This window comes from Prunus avium, chromosome 2, assembly GCF_965620075.1.
Source record: "Prunus avium chromosome 2, drPruAviu1.hap1.1, whole genome shotgun sequence".
NCBI classification, from domain to species: Eukaryota; Viridiplantae; Streptophyta; class Magnoliopsida; order Rosales; family Rosaceae; genus Prunus; species Prunus avium.
In genome coordinates, this window is record NC_142285.1 from 21,602,055 (window position 1) to 21,618,214 (window position 16,160).

At 40.7% G+C, this 16,160-nt stretch overlaps 1 protein-coding gene and 1 pseudogene across 1 annotated transcript; both read left to right on the forward strand.

The window, feature by feature from the left end:
• Nucleotides 1–552: 552 nt before the first annotated feature.
• Nucleotides 553–1,769, forward strand: LOC110764622 (cytosolic sulfotransferase 5 pseudogene; annotated as a pseudogene).
• Nucleotides 1,770–9,936: 8,167 nt separating this feature from the next.
• LOC148296601 (protein FAR1-RELATED SEQUENCE 5-like) lies at nt 9,937–10,893 on the forward strand. The gene has a single exon (XM_088248575.1). The coding sequence runs from the start codon at nt 9,937–9,939 to the stop codon at nt 10,891–10,893; it is 957 nt and encodes a 318-aa protein (XP_088104701.1).
• The last annotated feature ends 5,267 nt before the right edge of the window (nt 10,894–16,160 follow it).

Here is a 16,160-nt window from a genome sequence, read left to right on the forward strand (position 1 = left end):
TATTGTCTCCAACTTAACCACCTACAAAGCCCAGTATGTGTGGGGTTTTATCACAAAAGGCCTCGATCATATTAGTAGTGGAACCATTCATTATATATTGTCTTTTATTTAGTCAAGTTTCCGATGTGGAACTTATATTCTTCAACAAGTATACTATAATAAAGCACACTCACAATGAAAAGTCAAATGGTTAGTAGACAAATATATTATTAAATTTACTATATTAAATTATACGTTCCACTTGATTTTCATTCATCAACTTATCACTTTTGATACACTCTTCATAGAAAGATGTCTCTTGTCACTCCCCAGTTGATTAGAATTTTTTATTTTTTATTTTCATTCAATGTGTGTACTGCAGCTTAAGTCGTTAAGAGCATTCACTCATGCACCAAAGGTTATGTGTTCGACCCCTCTCCTAATATCACTTGTATACAAAAGAAATATAAACTAGTAATTAGTGTCTGAAAATTACTAAATAGATAGAGTAAGTCCTACCTATACATAAAGATATATAGAAATCGATATGTTATATAGCTGGTGCCTGAGCATTACTTTATATATAGATCAGCACTTACTATCAGGCTTCAGCCACTGTACTGCACTATCAACCCTAAATTGCTTTAGTTGTACGGCACTATTGTCCTAAGATGCAGTGCATTACCAATTTACTTGCCCTGAACTCATCCGATTCAACTACGGTGCCTCTACAAGATCTGCTGCCTAAAGAAACTTTCTTTGAGAACTTGGATCTCTACCAGTGGGAAGGCTTCTGGTACAGACCAAAACACCTTGAAGCTGCAAAGGCCTTCCGCTCACAATTTGAAGCCAAAAAAGATGACATTTTTTTGGCATCCGCCATGAAAACAGGTAGCACATGGCTGAAAGCTCTTTGTTTCAGCATCATGCAGAGGCAATGCAAAGTTGATGGCAAGGAGGAAGAGGACCTTCTGACAAAGAACCATCCTGCCCATTATGTCAAGACCTTAGAAGTCCAGCTATATACAGCAAATCCACCTCCTGATCTTTCAGGTATGCACTCTCCAAGACTCTTCCACACTCACTTGCCTTATAAGGCTATGCCTGAATGCATTAAATACCCAGAGTGCAAGATTGTGTACATAACCCGAAACCCTAAAGACACCATTGTGTCAATGTGGCACTTTATGAACACTCTTAGAACACCTGAACAAGGTCCTTATCCACTAGAGGATGCATTTGAAAGCTTTGTTAATGGGGTCTGCCATTTTGGGCCATTTTTTGACCATGTTTTGGAGTATTGGAATCAGAGCTTAAAGATGCCTGAGAAAATACTGTTTTTGAAATATGAGGATATGAAAAAGGACCCGAAGAAGCAAGTAATGAGGCTGGCTTCGTTCCTGAGAAAGCCGTTTGACAACGAAAAGGAGGTCGAGGAGGTGATTCGAAGATGCAGCTTGGAGAGGCTCAAGAACCTGGAAGTGAACAAGAATGGGATTGATCCTTGGGTTGGGATGCCAAACAGTTCTTTTTTCAGGACTGGGATTGTTGGGGGCTGGAAACACTTCTTGACAACAGAGATGTCTGAGCGCCTTGATCAAATTGCCCTCAGCAAGTTAGAGGGATCTAGTCTTAGCTTTGAATATGATGCTATATAGAGTTGGTTCACATAACCAAACTCAGTTTGTAATTGATATGCTTTCAGTAGACAATGTTTTCTGATCCATATATATGCTTAATTATTTTCTTCCAGTTTTTGTTCACCTTATGATCCATATACTTAATTATTTTCTTCGTTCTCCCACACATTTTTGTTGCTAATCAAACATGATGTTAATTTATTTTCTTAAAAAAAAGCATGTAACGATTTATCTTCCTAAGTGTGCATGGCTTAACCTCTCAAAGTTAATTAAAGACTAAACCATTAGGATGTTAATGTTGAACAATCGAAGTATAGCGGTTGCTTAACCTATATTAGAGCTTTGAGACATGAGTTTTGCGTTGAGAATCTCCTATTCACATTCTCCACTGTTAGAGCACTTTAAACGGTGCTCATTTGCTATGGCAGAAATGGGCCCGAGGACCGCCCAAAGGCAATAATTGTCTAAGCTGCTGCCTTTACTGATCCAAGATGTCATCAACCAATTTAAATATAAAAAAAAAAAGGAAAAAATACCAAAAAATTCAGAATTTTTTATTCTATAAATACCTAGCTATGTTCTTTACTTCCCACATTAAAACTCCATACAAATTCCTCTCCTCACATCTCATGTGAATAGTTTTTACATTTATTTGCCATGACAATAAGTGGAAAAGCAAAAAAAAAAAAAAAGTAGGACAGTCACCAATGGCGGACCCAGGAATTTTTATAGGGCTAGGCTAAATAATTTTTTTTTATAGAGGAGATATATTATAAGCTTTTTTTCTCATGAAACAAAATGTAAATAAAATTTTATAAATCAAACAAAGTCACATTACAATCAAATATAACACAAAAAAGTACAAAATATAAATAAATATCAAATCAAACACATTGTCCAACTTCAAAAAAATATGTTTGATTGCAAAAAAAAATTTAAAGAGCTTACCTAGTGAAGTGGAAATTAAATTGGAAATTAAATAAAAACTTAACCACAACAATTAAAATTGGAAATTAAATATATAAAAAAAAGAGAAAAACTTACCAAGATTGAAGAATCCACTGAAGATAGGTTGGTACAATTTTTTAGAGGAGGAGAGCTATTTCCTCTAGGCTCTCAAGGTTCAAATATGGCGTTTTGGGTGGCTAGAAGAATTTTTTTGATGTTTGCTCTCTGTGGGTGTAGCTCAATATCAGTACGATTAGAATAGGTCAAGTTGGTAGAGCCTTAACATGAGTTCTACTTCTAATCAAATTGATTATTTCCTATATGCTTTAGGAATGGGCTTATTTTAAACAAAGCTATTATTTACTTTACTTAAATTGGGCTATTATCAGTTTATTATATTTATTTGGTGTAGTGGGCTAATATTTATTGGAGTAGGAATAAACTTAACTATATTTAATATTTAAAAATCTTCCCCTAGGCTGGAGCCCACTCCAGCCTAGTAATAGATCCGCCCTTGACAGTCACTATTCATGTGAATCACTGTCCTTCCTTGCCCTTTGCCATGACACCATAGTGAAAGTGCTTTTATTTTTTTAGTATAGGTGTGCACCTATAGATATGTTTTCCGTATGCGAATATTTGTCTCTCCATGATATGTAACTAGAAGCATGTTATCTAGTTCCATATTTGTTGTGAATCTCGATTTCGTTTTCAATCTCATTTAGATACTGTGGCTAAAAAGAAGGAGCTATTTTAGCAGACTCTCCTGGAGGTGCCGTGGGGAGCTGTCTTCAAATTCAATTTTTGGCTTCTTTAACTTTCAAATCTGACAATGTATATTCATGCGATTCCTACCCTTGGGATTGCTCCTTTTCCTTTCTCACTTTCTTTTCTTTTAATAACTTACTGCTCCGTCGCTTTCCCTGCTCTTCTTTTAATGACTTTTGGTTAAAGGTCCGCTAAAGAAACCAACCCGACACCAGGCATTTACCCAAAAAGAAAGTAATAAATGAACCCTTCGTTTATCTATAAAAAATAAAAATAAAGGGACCAACTGCATAACAATCATGCCCCTGTGCCAATGACTTTTTCTTTTTCATAAAAAATCTGAAGGAAGACTTTCATTCAGACTAGAACCAACGTACAATTTGCACCATAAAAGTAAAAACTCAAGATGCACAAACGAAGCAACATTAAAACCTTATATTAAAAAATTCTAAATAAAAAGAATTCGATTAAGAAAAAAGAATACCACAACATCTTGCAAAAACTAAAACAAACTCCCACTCTTCAAACTGAAACCTTATTATTTACATTTTGTTTTTATACAAATGATGGTCTAAATTAATCAAATTTACAGGGAAAGGTTACTGAAACTTAGATGCAAAAGGATCAACTGACGACTGGCCTATAACCCACATCTATACTATTGATTGAAAGCATTGAAGCAATTTCTCATAAAATTGAAGCCATCCACCCAAAAGTAACAATCGTGTCTGCCTCTCTAAGCAAGAATCCATTCACTACTCTTCCACAGTTGATGCCTGTCGCGCACAATCAATATTCTATATATATTTAAAAAAAGGGAAGCGTTTAAACTTGATCCTTTTTCTTTTTAGGTTGGAATTCAAGTGTTGTAACTTCCATGTTTTTATCTTTTTCTCCTTTTCGGTTTAGATGCTCCTAGATCTCATCTTTGCAATTTGTGCTTGGCGTAGTTCGACCTTAAGTAGTAGCAGGTGGAATAATGACACTTATTCACCCAAGGATTGGGTATTTCGCTGTGCAGAGCAACTAAGCTGTCATGACTTTGCAAATTTTCTCATGGTGGGTTAGGCAATTTGGGAAGCGCGCAATGGATTGCTATGGAATAATAAGAAAAGTAGGCCTGAACAAGTCAGCTTTAATGCATCTCTGAGGCTACAAGATTTTTTGCGGGTTAATAATTGCTTGGGGTCTCAAAATACACGTGGATGGTGCTTGGAAGCCAGGGACCACGGAGGGTGGCGTCGGTGTGGTTGTGAGAGACTCCATGGGCAAATTTGTGGCGGGTTGTGCAACTAAATTGACTAATGTTTTCTCTGCGTCACAAGTAGAGGCTTTGGCTGCAAGAACAGGTACAGTATTGGCGATGGAAAGGGGTTTTCAAAATGTTGTCTTTGAAAGTGATGCTCTGCAGATCGTTACAGCACTTTGAAGTCACTCCATAGATAAGTCTGTCATAGGACTTGTGGTGGGGGATACCAAGAGCTTGCTGACACAGGTCACTGGGGAGGGTTTTACCCATATTCGTTGTATTACCAATGGTGTGGCTCATTGTTTAGCGAATTTTGCCTTGCATATCGGGGGTTCTCTATATTGGTTCGAGGAACCTCCTAATTTCATTTCTAATGTACTGTACGAGGATTGTAACTCGTGACCAAGGAATTTCCTTTGCCCTTGATACGAGTTCAAACTTCTTGTATTAGCTTTTTCAAATCAATAATATTCTATCGCTTATTATTAAAAACTACAACCGTGAAACCATTTTATCCATATTAGTGGCACATTGATTATTAGAGCATCTCTAATTGATATGTCAAATTGTCACATGAATATAAAATGACAAAAATGAAGGTTAAAGTTGCTCTAACCGAGTAGTCAAATCCAATATGGATTTAAAGGCTGGAAGAGATAGGTCAAAAATAACATATCAAAAAGCTTGATGTCAAATATTATTTTAATATTTTTTTAGTCATGGACCCCACTATCATTTACTCTCTTTTAAACTTTTTGCATCATATAGGTCCCATTTGCTTTTAAAAATATAATAAATTAATATGAATATTGGCATTTCGGGTGGAGTTAATTTTTTTTTTTTCCAAAGTGTCAAATTGCCACATAAGCCATCAAATTCAAATTTTACATTTTACATTTGATATCTCCTTTGGAGATGCTTTTAAGTAATTAAATGCATGACTTGTTTCCATCTTTGCTTTTATTTATTTAATTTTTTTTTTTTTTGTGAAAAGACGGGGCCATGCCCAAAAGAAAACACTAAACTACAGTCCGAGGCCTACAGAGACCATGCAGGTCATCAACAACAGAGGACCTAATACTGTCGGGAGGCACTTGAAAGGTACAGAGACGCAAATCAAGGTAAGAGCCCAAGTTAGCAAGTCTATCAGCCACCATATTGCATTCATGATAAACATGATAAATAGAGTAGCCCCAACATTTTTTGATCTAAGAACACCACCAGCTGCAATGCGACCAGTCTCTCCATTTCGGCAACCATTAGTATTAATTTTAACCACTCTTGCAGCAGGGTACTACCAGGATAGAGGTGCTAGGGAGCGGATAGGTTTATGAGCAAGATCAGTGTTGGCATGTTGCTAATCTGCAGCAGCCAAAAGAATTATGTGACTATGATTGGGAGGGAAGACAAACCCAGGATCAAAAATCTTCTTGTTCCTCCATTTCCAAAGGAACCAGCATGTGAAAGCAAACAGAATAGACCACACAACCCCATAACCCATTAAGGTGTAGTTGTGTAAAATTTTTCCAACCCAAGTAATCAAGTTGTCATCCTGCGACAAGTTCAGACTTACCGGCAAGGAGGATTGGCACCAAACAAGAGAAGCCATTAAACAATTCCTGACAATAGGATCCACATTCTCCACAGGGGCACCACAAATGTCACAATTTGCATGCATCTTTATTCATTAGTTAATAACCGATCTTGATGAAGTGTGGTTTGGTTGGGCGGTGGGGCTGGTTGAGATGAGGGAGAAGGTGGTTGGGGCTGACAATTAGGGAAAAAAAAAGAGAGACATTTTTATCTTTATTTTTTACCTATTTTAAATAATTTCAAGCATTTTTTATATTTAATTTGAATTTTTGAACTTTTAATAGTTAAATTTACCAAAATACCTATGCCACTTGAGTTGATTTAACGGTTTTTATCAGACAACTAACATAATAGGGCAACCTTGGTCGAGCAATAGAAGTTCAGGGGGGAGATTGAGTCATTTGAAATGTCAGGGGTTAAACTGAGACTATTTGGAAACCACAGGAGGCATTTCAACAAATAAGCCTAATTAAAAAGCAAACTAGTTAACAACTCTCCAAGTCAATCAATGACCCTATTATGTTGGTTGTTTGGTTCAAAATGTTGAGAGATTAACATTTCAACTATATGGTTTGAATTATGTCTCTATTCCGTACCCATTTTATTATTCCTTAAAATAGAAGTTATTTACCAATTTGATTCATTATTTTTTTTTTTTGAAAACACTATAGTTGACATCTTTATATATATGTGTGTATATATTACTTGTAAACCAAAAGCCTAATGGTTTAGAAAAAGGCACAATGTTTATTTCCCGTTGAGCCCATTTTGCCTAATGAAATGATAAGGAATTATCATTGTGTCTGTTTCTAAAAATCCTTCACCTTTTGAACTTCTTTCTCTCTCTTCCTCGATTCTTGTAAAATCAAACTTGAGTAAAAGACCACACCCGGGGGTGTTGGCCAAAGACTAAAAAAGGATATGGAGTTTTCTCTATGGGGAGAACTGGGTGGCCGGAGTCGTGATAGAGGAGAGAGAGAGAGAGAGAGAGAGAGAGAGAGAGAGAGAGAGAAATTTAAGGTGTTTAAGGTTTTAGGATTGAGTTTTAGATTTACCTTGTGTATTGAATGTAGCCATGTATTTATAGGGCTCTAGGCATCTAAGGTTTTTCAAAGAATATCTTCTTATTTGGAAGGAAGATATTCTTTCCCTAAATTGTAGATATTGAATCAATTAGGGATTTGATTGGGATCAAATCACTTAATTAATGATGATATCTCCAAAATAGAATAATACCATAATTAGATGATATTATCTCTTAATTGGTGATTATATTCTCAAAAATAAAGCTAATATCTCATATTTAAGATAATATCCCTATTTTTAGTATCAATTAATTGGCCAAATATAATTGGGCTCAATTAATTGACCTAGGAGATATCCTTCTTGTCCACGTGGTGCCTTGTGATTCGAAGCCAAATTATTTGTTCCCACAATGTCCTTCAGCTTTTTTTTATATAGATAATTGTCGCATGTCAGCTTTGACCACAATGTGTCACAATCGGCAATCACAGCTGGATGCCACCAACTCTAATCACCACATCGAATCACACCTTCGACTGCCACCTCCTTTCACTACCTCTAGAACATTTTTTATAAATGTAAATTACAAAATAACATCAATGTGAATTAAACCTCTGGCCATTGGAATCGAGATGCTGGGATAATTACCCAAATCCTTATTTATTGTTGGTGTAATAAATAAGGAGATCTTGAGGATTTGAGCTGTCTAATGTCAAGTCTTGATGCAAAGGACTCACTAGTGTAGTGGTTTGGAGCAATTGTTTCTCCAGGAAAGGTCTTGGGTTTAAGTCCTAGCATCCATGTAGTGTGTGTAAGTTTAGTATATTATCGTGAGAGAGGATGTACATCACTTGTATAAGACTTCAAAAAAATAAAGTCTAGCCTTAATGGGCTTCTTCCATTGAGCCCAACCAAACCTTGTATAAGGCTTGCTGGGAACATGGGCCCACATATGCTACTCTTTCTTGAGCCTTGATAGGCACTTCGGAATTGTGGGCCCATGTGGCCAAGCCCTTTAGAATCTTGGCAAAGGAAGCGACCTCCGCCTGCCTCTAGCAATAAGCTCCCAATTAAGGGCAAGGATCTAGTGAGAACGCCTATGTGAGAACATAACATGAGAACACCGTTGGATCTAATCTAACGGTTGTATGAAAAGCAATTGTAAGTGTAAGTGTTGTATTAGAACGAGGCCTTCTTCTCTCTCCTCCCTCCAAAATGTCCCCTCCAAAACAGACGTCCCCTCCAAAATAGAAGTCCCCTCCAAACCAGCTATTCACTCAGTTCAATGAGGAGGCCATTTTTTTATCAGCTTTAATTGAGGAAGAACTGTAATACTGAAGAGAGAGAGCCCCTGTTAATCGTTTTTCGGTTTGAGGAAGAACACATAAACGGTATCCTCATTTTTCTGGGTTTCCCATTCAGGCGAAACAAAGGAATCTTGGATTTTATAATTTCATCTTTGTGGTTGGGTTTTTGGGAATGGAACATACGTCAATCCTTGAGCAACGTCGAAACTGGCATTGAGTTGGAAAGTGCTGACCGTACTATTGTGGTTCTGCTGTGTTGGTTTTGAAATCCTTAAGCGCGGGCGAAACAGGAGTTGAGGAAGATGAAAAAATTTTGGGGTTGACGTCCAGATCTAAAAGGGCTACGTTACGTTGTCATATTTATTGAAATTTTGAAGTTGGAAATCAATTACGAGGTAAGCCATATATTGTATTTGTCAATTTAATGTTTCAGTAGAGAGTCATTTGCATGTCATATGTTAGTTAATATATATTTTAAAGCTGTTTGAAAGCATGTGCCAAATATTGGGCATCAGCATGAGTCAGATTAGGTTGTATGTATGCCTTTAATGTTTCACGAGAGAGTCATTTTGATGTCATATGTTAGTTAAAATATATTTTAAAGATGTTTGAAAGCATGTGCCAAATATTGGGCATCAGCACGAGTTACGTTAGTGTGTATGTAGGTCTTTAATGTTTCACAGAGAGTGATTTTCATGTCATATATGATGGTGGTGATGTGATATTCAGGGTTAAATTGCAAGAACAGTGAGGACGTGTTCAATTTCTATAATATGTATGCCGCGAAAGCCGGATTCGGCATTCGATGTTCTACAACGAGAACGTGCACATTCACAGGAGAGGTAACAAGGAAAGAATATGTATGCTGTAAACAAAGGTATTCGTTGACAAGCACTGTTAGTCGTAAGAGAAGACAGCGAGATTGTACTTGAACTGGGTGCAAGGCTAAACTTGCAATTTTGAAGGTAAAAGATAAGAATAAGTACATTGTTATAGGATTCAATGAGGTATACAACCATGACATGACCACAGTTGATAAAGTCCATCTATTGAGATCTCACCATAACTTAACAGAGTCTACAAAGGCCTATAGTGCACATATGATCAAAGTTAATATCCCTGTACATAAACAGGTAAGCCTTCTTGAGGTGCAAGTAGGGGGATTGGAAAATGTTGGGTTTGTTCGGAGAGATGTCTATAATTATGCAAGGGACGTGCATGGGGAGGTGATTGGGCATGATGCAGAGCTGCTGAATGAGCATTTTTTGGCTGAGAAAGGAAAACATGAATCCTTTTATTTCAATATGGAGGTAGATTCGGAAGGAAGGATGGGAAATGTTTTCTGGGCAGATGCAAGGTCAAGACGAGCTTATGGTTTTTTGGGGATGTGGTGGTATTTGATACGACGTTCAACACAAACCGCTATGGGATGGTCTTTGCCCCTTTGTTAGGCGTTAATAACCATAGGCAGACAGTGTTGTTTGGTTATGCATTCCTAACTAGTGAAACCACGGATTCATTTGTATGGTTGTTCGAAGAATTCAAGAAAGCCATGCCAGGTGAGCCACCCAAAATGATCATCACTGATCAAGATGCAACCATGTCAAAGGCAATTGCTTTAACTCTCCCAACAACATTCCATAGATATTGCATATGGCATATCTTGAATAAGTTTATGGAGAAACCCGGCATTAGGGAATGTTTTTCGGAAATGTGCAAATGCATATGGGGTATGGACACGAAAGAAGAATTTGATACGAAATGGGATGAAATCATCACAAGCAATGGGCTGAAAGACCATCCGTGGCTGAGATCGATTCATGCTTTGCGGGAGAATTGGGTTCCATCATATGTAAAACACGTGTTTTCGGCTGGGATGTCAAGTAGTCAACGGGCTGAAAGCTGTCATGCATTTTTCAAACAATATATTAACCGGAAAAACACATTGATGGAATTCATTGTACGTTTTGAAAGAGCTCTTGGTTCACAGAGGCACAAGGAGTTAATGGCTGATCATGTTGATACCAATGAAAAACCTCCACTGCCATTTCGAACACCAATGCAACATCAAATGGCACGCATTTACACTCAGGGAATTCTTGAAATGTTTGAGAGGGAAGACTTCAGAAGCCTTTTATGCTTGTTCGAACTTGGAGAGCAAGATGAGACCCAGTGCAGGTACAAAGTAAGTGAGCGGGTAAATCCGGGGGTGACACGGATGAAGGAGCTTGTGCATGTGTTTGTACCAAAATTTGCACTTTTTGGCCAAACTCTCCATTCTAGCCAAAATACATTTGGACTTATTTTTTACTCATCAGCCCAACTGGCTATTCAGGCTCCACTTGCCAAAAATTGGAAAAGAAGCCCATATCATTCCAAGAGATAAAATAAGCCAAAATAGCTTTCCCAAGTTTCCAGATTACATATTTTGCAACTTGAGGTCTGACCTTCATTAACTCAAGACCATATCAACAGAAAGGTAAAAGCAAAAGTTATCTTCTATAGCCATTTAAGTCTCAGGAACTACAGACCCGTGTGGTCTCATCAATTAAGATATTTTGAAGCACAAGTTACAAAAATGGCCAGAAGGTATTCAAAAGGAATTCTTAGAGAAAGCATGCTGAGTATCTCTGCAAAACATCCATGTGCCTCCAAAAGAGGGATATTTTCTTCACAAGTTACAAGGAAAAGATATTCATCACAACTGATATTTTCCAGATATTTTTAGGAACCAAAATTCCTATAAATACAAGGGTTGAGAATTGAAAAACAACGACCAACAATCAACAAAACAAATACAAAAGAAACAATCAGTTCACTGATCATTCTAGCCTTCAATAGAAGCAAAGCCAACAAAGGTACCAAGGACCTTCAAAGCTATCCTTGAGATTCTGCTCAGAATTCCCAGCCACTCACAACTCAACTTGATTATAGCTTTGCCAATTTCAACATTGGTATCGATTTCCAGCTAATATTTATTAGTTGAAGGTGCAGCCAATTCAGTCCAGCCTGGCAGTCTAGTCCAGCCACACAATCTAGTGCAGTCCAGCTTGACTAAAATAGTCTCAGAAATGGCGTTTCAGGCAGAATTCGAAGTCCAATATTTTGATGTATTTCCAGACTTAGCAGTTCCTTTCATTTACTGTATTTCAAACAGTTCGCCTTGAACTTGTTTTTATTTTTATTTTTAAACACTTGTATTATTGCTTTACTTCCCAGTTTTATTTAGATAAATTATGAAGTCCTTACCAGTCTAAGGCATAGAAAAGAACTTACTTGGGAGATATTCCTCACCCAAATTCACAATCGTTTGTTCAAAGTCAATAGCTTGGGGCGCAAGTTATTTTTACTCTCAAGTCTGTTAGAATTGAAAAATTGCTAACGGTGGCATGCTCGACACACAAAGAAAGTTAATTTATTGACCAACCATGGTCTTTGGATTAATGGGGAACTTTACCCTACCATCACAGGAAACAAATCAAAACGGGTGAACAATTTGGCACGCCCAGTGAGACTTCTAAATAGCATATTACCGACAATTTTGTTGGTGTATGAATATTGGAAGTGCAAGCTTGGAAATACAGGTTATCATGGTAGGACATTGAAGCATGAATGACGATGACTATGATTCGGAAGATAGCGATGAGTGGCAAATTCAGCATGAGCCAAATGGCGAACAGGGTTGCAGGTCTTATCTAGGTTGCCAAAATAACCAAAGTTATTATTCTGAAAAGAATAATAGCCAACTTGGGTACATGTCATTTAGCCAGAGCAGTGAAAGTTATTATTCTGAAAGGAATAGTAGCCAAGATGGCTACAAATTAGCTTGCTCAGACAACCAGGACATCACAAGTTATTCTCCTGAAAAGAATAAAAGCCCACAAGGTTGTAAAGAACAACGTCCATGTATTCAAGATACTTATTCAAGTAGTGGAGGAAGCCAAGGTTATGATTATGTTTGTGCTTAATAAATCACGGCCATGAACTGACCGAAGGAGCCCCTTTTCTCGGCCCTAATACTTGCTCGTGAGGCTAAAACGCTGCGTTTCGCCAAGATGTTTGGCCTTCCTAAAAAAGCAAAGGAAAAGTTGCGAATGCATGATCATCTCGGCCTTGATTATAGGCCGAGGCCGAAGCCGAACAAAATCACGGCCAAAGGTACTAAAGTCAGATCATCAAATGGCAGCAGGGTCCCACGCTTCATTTAATGAAGCAATGCCTCTATTTTTTTTTTGCAACAAACCCACTGGCCACGAATAAGCATTTAATGCACGAGGGAAGGTGGGAAGTGATTGAAGTCAGGATTTGGTGATAGGAATTAGAGTGATTAGACACAGACATTCTCACAAGAATTCTTGCAGCTTGAGAGATTAGGTCACCAACTATCAGAAACAATAAATGCGTCTCCACGGCCAGAAGCGCAGAACCCACGATCAGGGCGGCGGCCGAGATTCACCGGGATTTATGGGGTCACACCACCATACTTCACGATCCCAAATGTCGATTGGACTACCCATTTGCTCTAATCAGGCTCCACCATGCAGATTTTTAGCCTCGATTACTCCTCCAACAACTCTTCCTATAAATACAAGGCTCAAGCTACATTCACGGGGTTCAAACACCAAAACAAAAGCCTCCCACGGAGCAAATTATATTTTCCTGTAATGCACTTTCAATATCTTCACTTGCTTTCCTAGGAGTAGTGTTAGTCTGTAAGGAAAATCCATTCATCAATATATCATACGACCCTTGATTTTCAAGGCGCCGGAGCACCATCTCTGTTACTCATTCATTCACCCCATATATCATACGACCGTCGCTCACTGAGCAGCGTGCCGGAGCACCGCCCAAAACCCACCATTAGCACCACCCCTAAACGGCCTTGTAGCTCAGGCCGTGAACTTTACAGCCGAGATCAGTTCCTCTCTCGGCTACAATCGTTTGATTAGAAGACGAGTTCAAACAGGCGCACCACTTGACCATTCTATCCACATCAACATCTCGACGCACGGTAGACTGTGCTGACACGCCCGCGCACAACCGCACCGCATCCAAAAGCAGGAAGCCACGTGTTAACGCACATCCCCTCGGCCCGAAGCACCAGGCCGTGAGATTTGCGCAGCCGACACTTTTGGCACGCCCAGTGGGACTCTTGTCAAAAACTCATGGTGGAAACTAGGGCACAGGCAAAGCTCAAAAACAAAGCAGTCGAAATGACTTCTGAGACTCCTGAGTCCACCTCACCAATCACAGTCACCGAGACCGAAGACGTAGTCAGAATCTCGGCCAGTGTCCCAGTGACGACGGATCGCACGGCCGAGTCCATGCAAGAACAGGCCGTGGTGGAAGATTTGATGTCTAAGTAGGCCCACAGGATAAAGACATCATTTATGGCTGCAATGGACAGATTTTCCTCGGAACTACGGACGCTTTTCCAGGAGAGGACGCCGGCGACCTCGCCCGTAACACCTCCTAGAGCCGGACAGAGAGGCCAAGAGCGCGAAAGGATTGAGCCTTACGGCAAAACAGCAGCCTCGGCATCTCTGGCCGAACCCAAGAGTCAGGTTACGGTCAGCATTCGCTGCCACCGGCGAATAGCTGGGGGCAGTCCCAGCCCACATGGGCGAGCCCCAGACCAACCTACCCGGCAGAAACGGCGTATGGGCCACTCCACGCTTTGGCCGTACCCTTGGGACAAACCAGTCACACGCATTCCACGGTTCAGCAGCTCGGCCCAGTTCACACTGTGGCCTCCAGACCCATCCTGGCCCAAGCAGCGCGACCGCTGCTCCATCACAACAGTACGGTCAGAGCAATCTGACCGTTTCACCACAATTGCAGACGTCGTTATTCCCGTTGGGGTCCCACCTTCATTACGGTTCGCCCATTCCGATGGTAGCATACACGCACCCTGGCCAAACCCATGGCGCTCACCTGGCGCCAACCAGCTCGGTCGTACTAGCCGAGCCCCCTGTTCAAATGGCCCAGCAAATAAGGCCGCAGAACGATGTGCAGCAGGTCCCACGGCCGTATGCAGCCCACAGCAAGAAGCACCCCCTCAAGGGCTCCGATTCGAAGATGTCCGGCGAATGATCGAGGACGGCCTCGCTCAGAGGCAACCGGAGGCGCCAAGGTATACAAAGCCATACCCGCCGAAAATTGACCAAACCCCTCTTCCCCGGAACTATCGATTGCCAGAATTCATGCTGTTTACCGGGGATGGGCAGACCTCCTCCATTGAACACATAGGCCGCTTCACGGACCAGTGTGGAGAGGTCGATTCAGACGCACAGAAGTTTCATTTATTTGTTCACTCTCTGACCGGCGCGGCGTTCTCATGGTTCATAAACCTTCCGCCGAATTCGGTAAGGGATTGGTCTGATATGGAAAGGACATTCCACGAACATTTCTATCAGACCAACCGAGAAATAACGGTCGCCGAGCTAGTAAGGATGAGCCAGGCGTCAGACGAATCACCTCGCGACTACTTGCAGCGGTTCAAAACATGTAGGAACTGGTGCCGCACGAACCTATCGGAGAGGGAATTTGTCAAGATGGCCAAAGAGGGGTTGGAGTTTGAGTACCGAAAAAAATTCCAGGGGATCGGATTCCGAGATATGCATGACTTGATCAACAAGGTGGACAGGTACGCATCCTTGTTGAAGGAAGAGATGCGGAAGAAGACGGCTTCAAAAGGGACTTACTACAGGAATCCCATTGTCAGCTACGCCGAAGCAGACGGCTCCGCAGAGGCCGAGAGCGACGAAGTAGAGATGAGTTCAGCCGAAGTCAGCATAGACAAACCGTTCGTCTGCAAAGGACTTATCAAGGCCGACAATAGCCGTACAAAAATTCCCTACGCCAAGTTTGCACGTTCTTCTGCAAAGGACTTATCAAGGCCGACAATAGCCGTACAAAAATTCCCTACGCCAAGTTTGCAACTCGGGAAACGAAGGCCTACACTTTTGACTTAACAAGGGCCGAAGCTATCTTTGACCTGCTATTGGCCGAAAAAAAGGTCAAGTTGTCATTCGGCCATAAAATTCCGAAGCCTGACGAGCTCAAAGGGAAGACGTTTTGCAAATACCACAGTTCTTGGTCTCAACACACCAACAACTGCGTTGTCCTGCGAGACGTCATCCAGAAGTTGATAGACGAGAAGAAGCTTCAGTTCCCAGAGAAGGCGGCCATGCAGGTTGACTCCAAGCCATTCCCTCCGCCTGACATCAACATGGTCGACGCCCAACTCCGAGTTGAATATAGGGAAATTCGTCGGCCGGCGAAGGAAAAGGAACCGTCGGCCGAATCAAAGCCAGTGCTTTGTGAGCGATGCAGGTGTGAGGTCGGTCAGCCCAGGCTACAGGAGAACAAGAGGAAGGCCACCGAGCCATCTCAGCCGATCGTGAAGAAATTCGGTGGTCAGAACGATCGTCGGCATGCCAGCAGGGCTATTTTCGACCGACTGGGGGCACAGACCCCCAGTATCTCGGTGGGCTACAAGGACGAGGCCCCCCCTAGGCCAGTAAAAACTTTCAAACCGCTGGGGGCAGGGCCGAACCATTGACAAAAACCTAGCTGAGAAGGATGCAGAGGCAAGTCCAGCAGGCCAAGATACAGAAGACCCAGGCTGAGAATTCCAAGCACCAGAAGAAA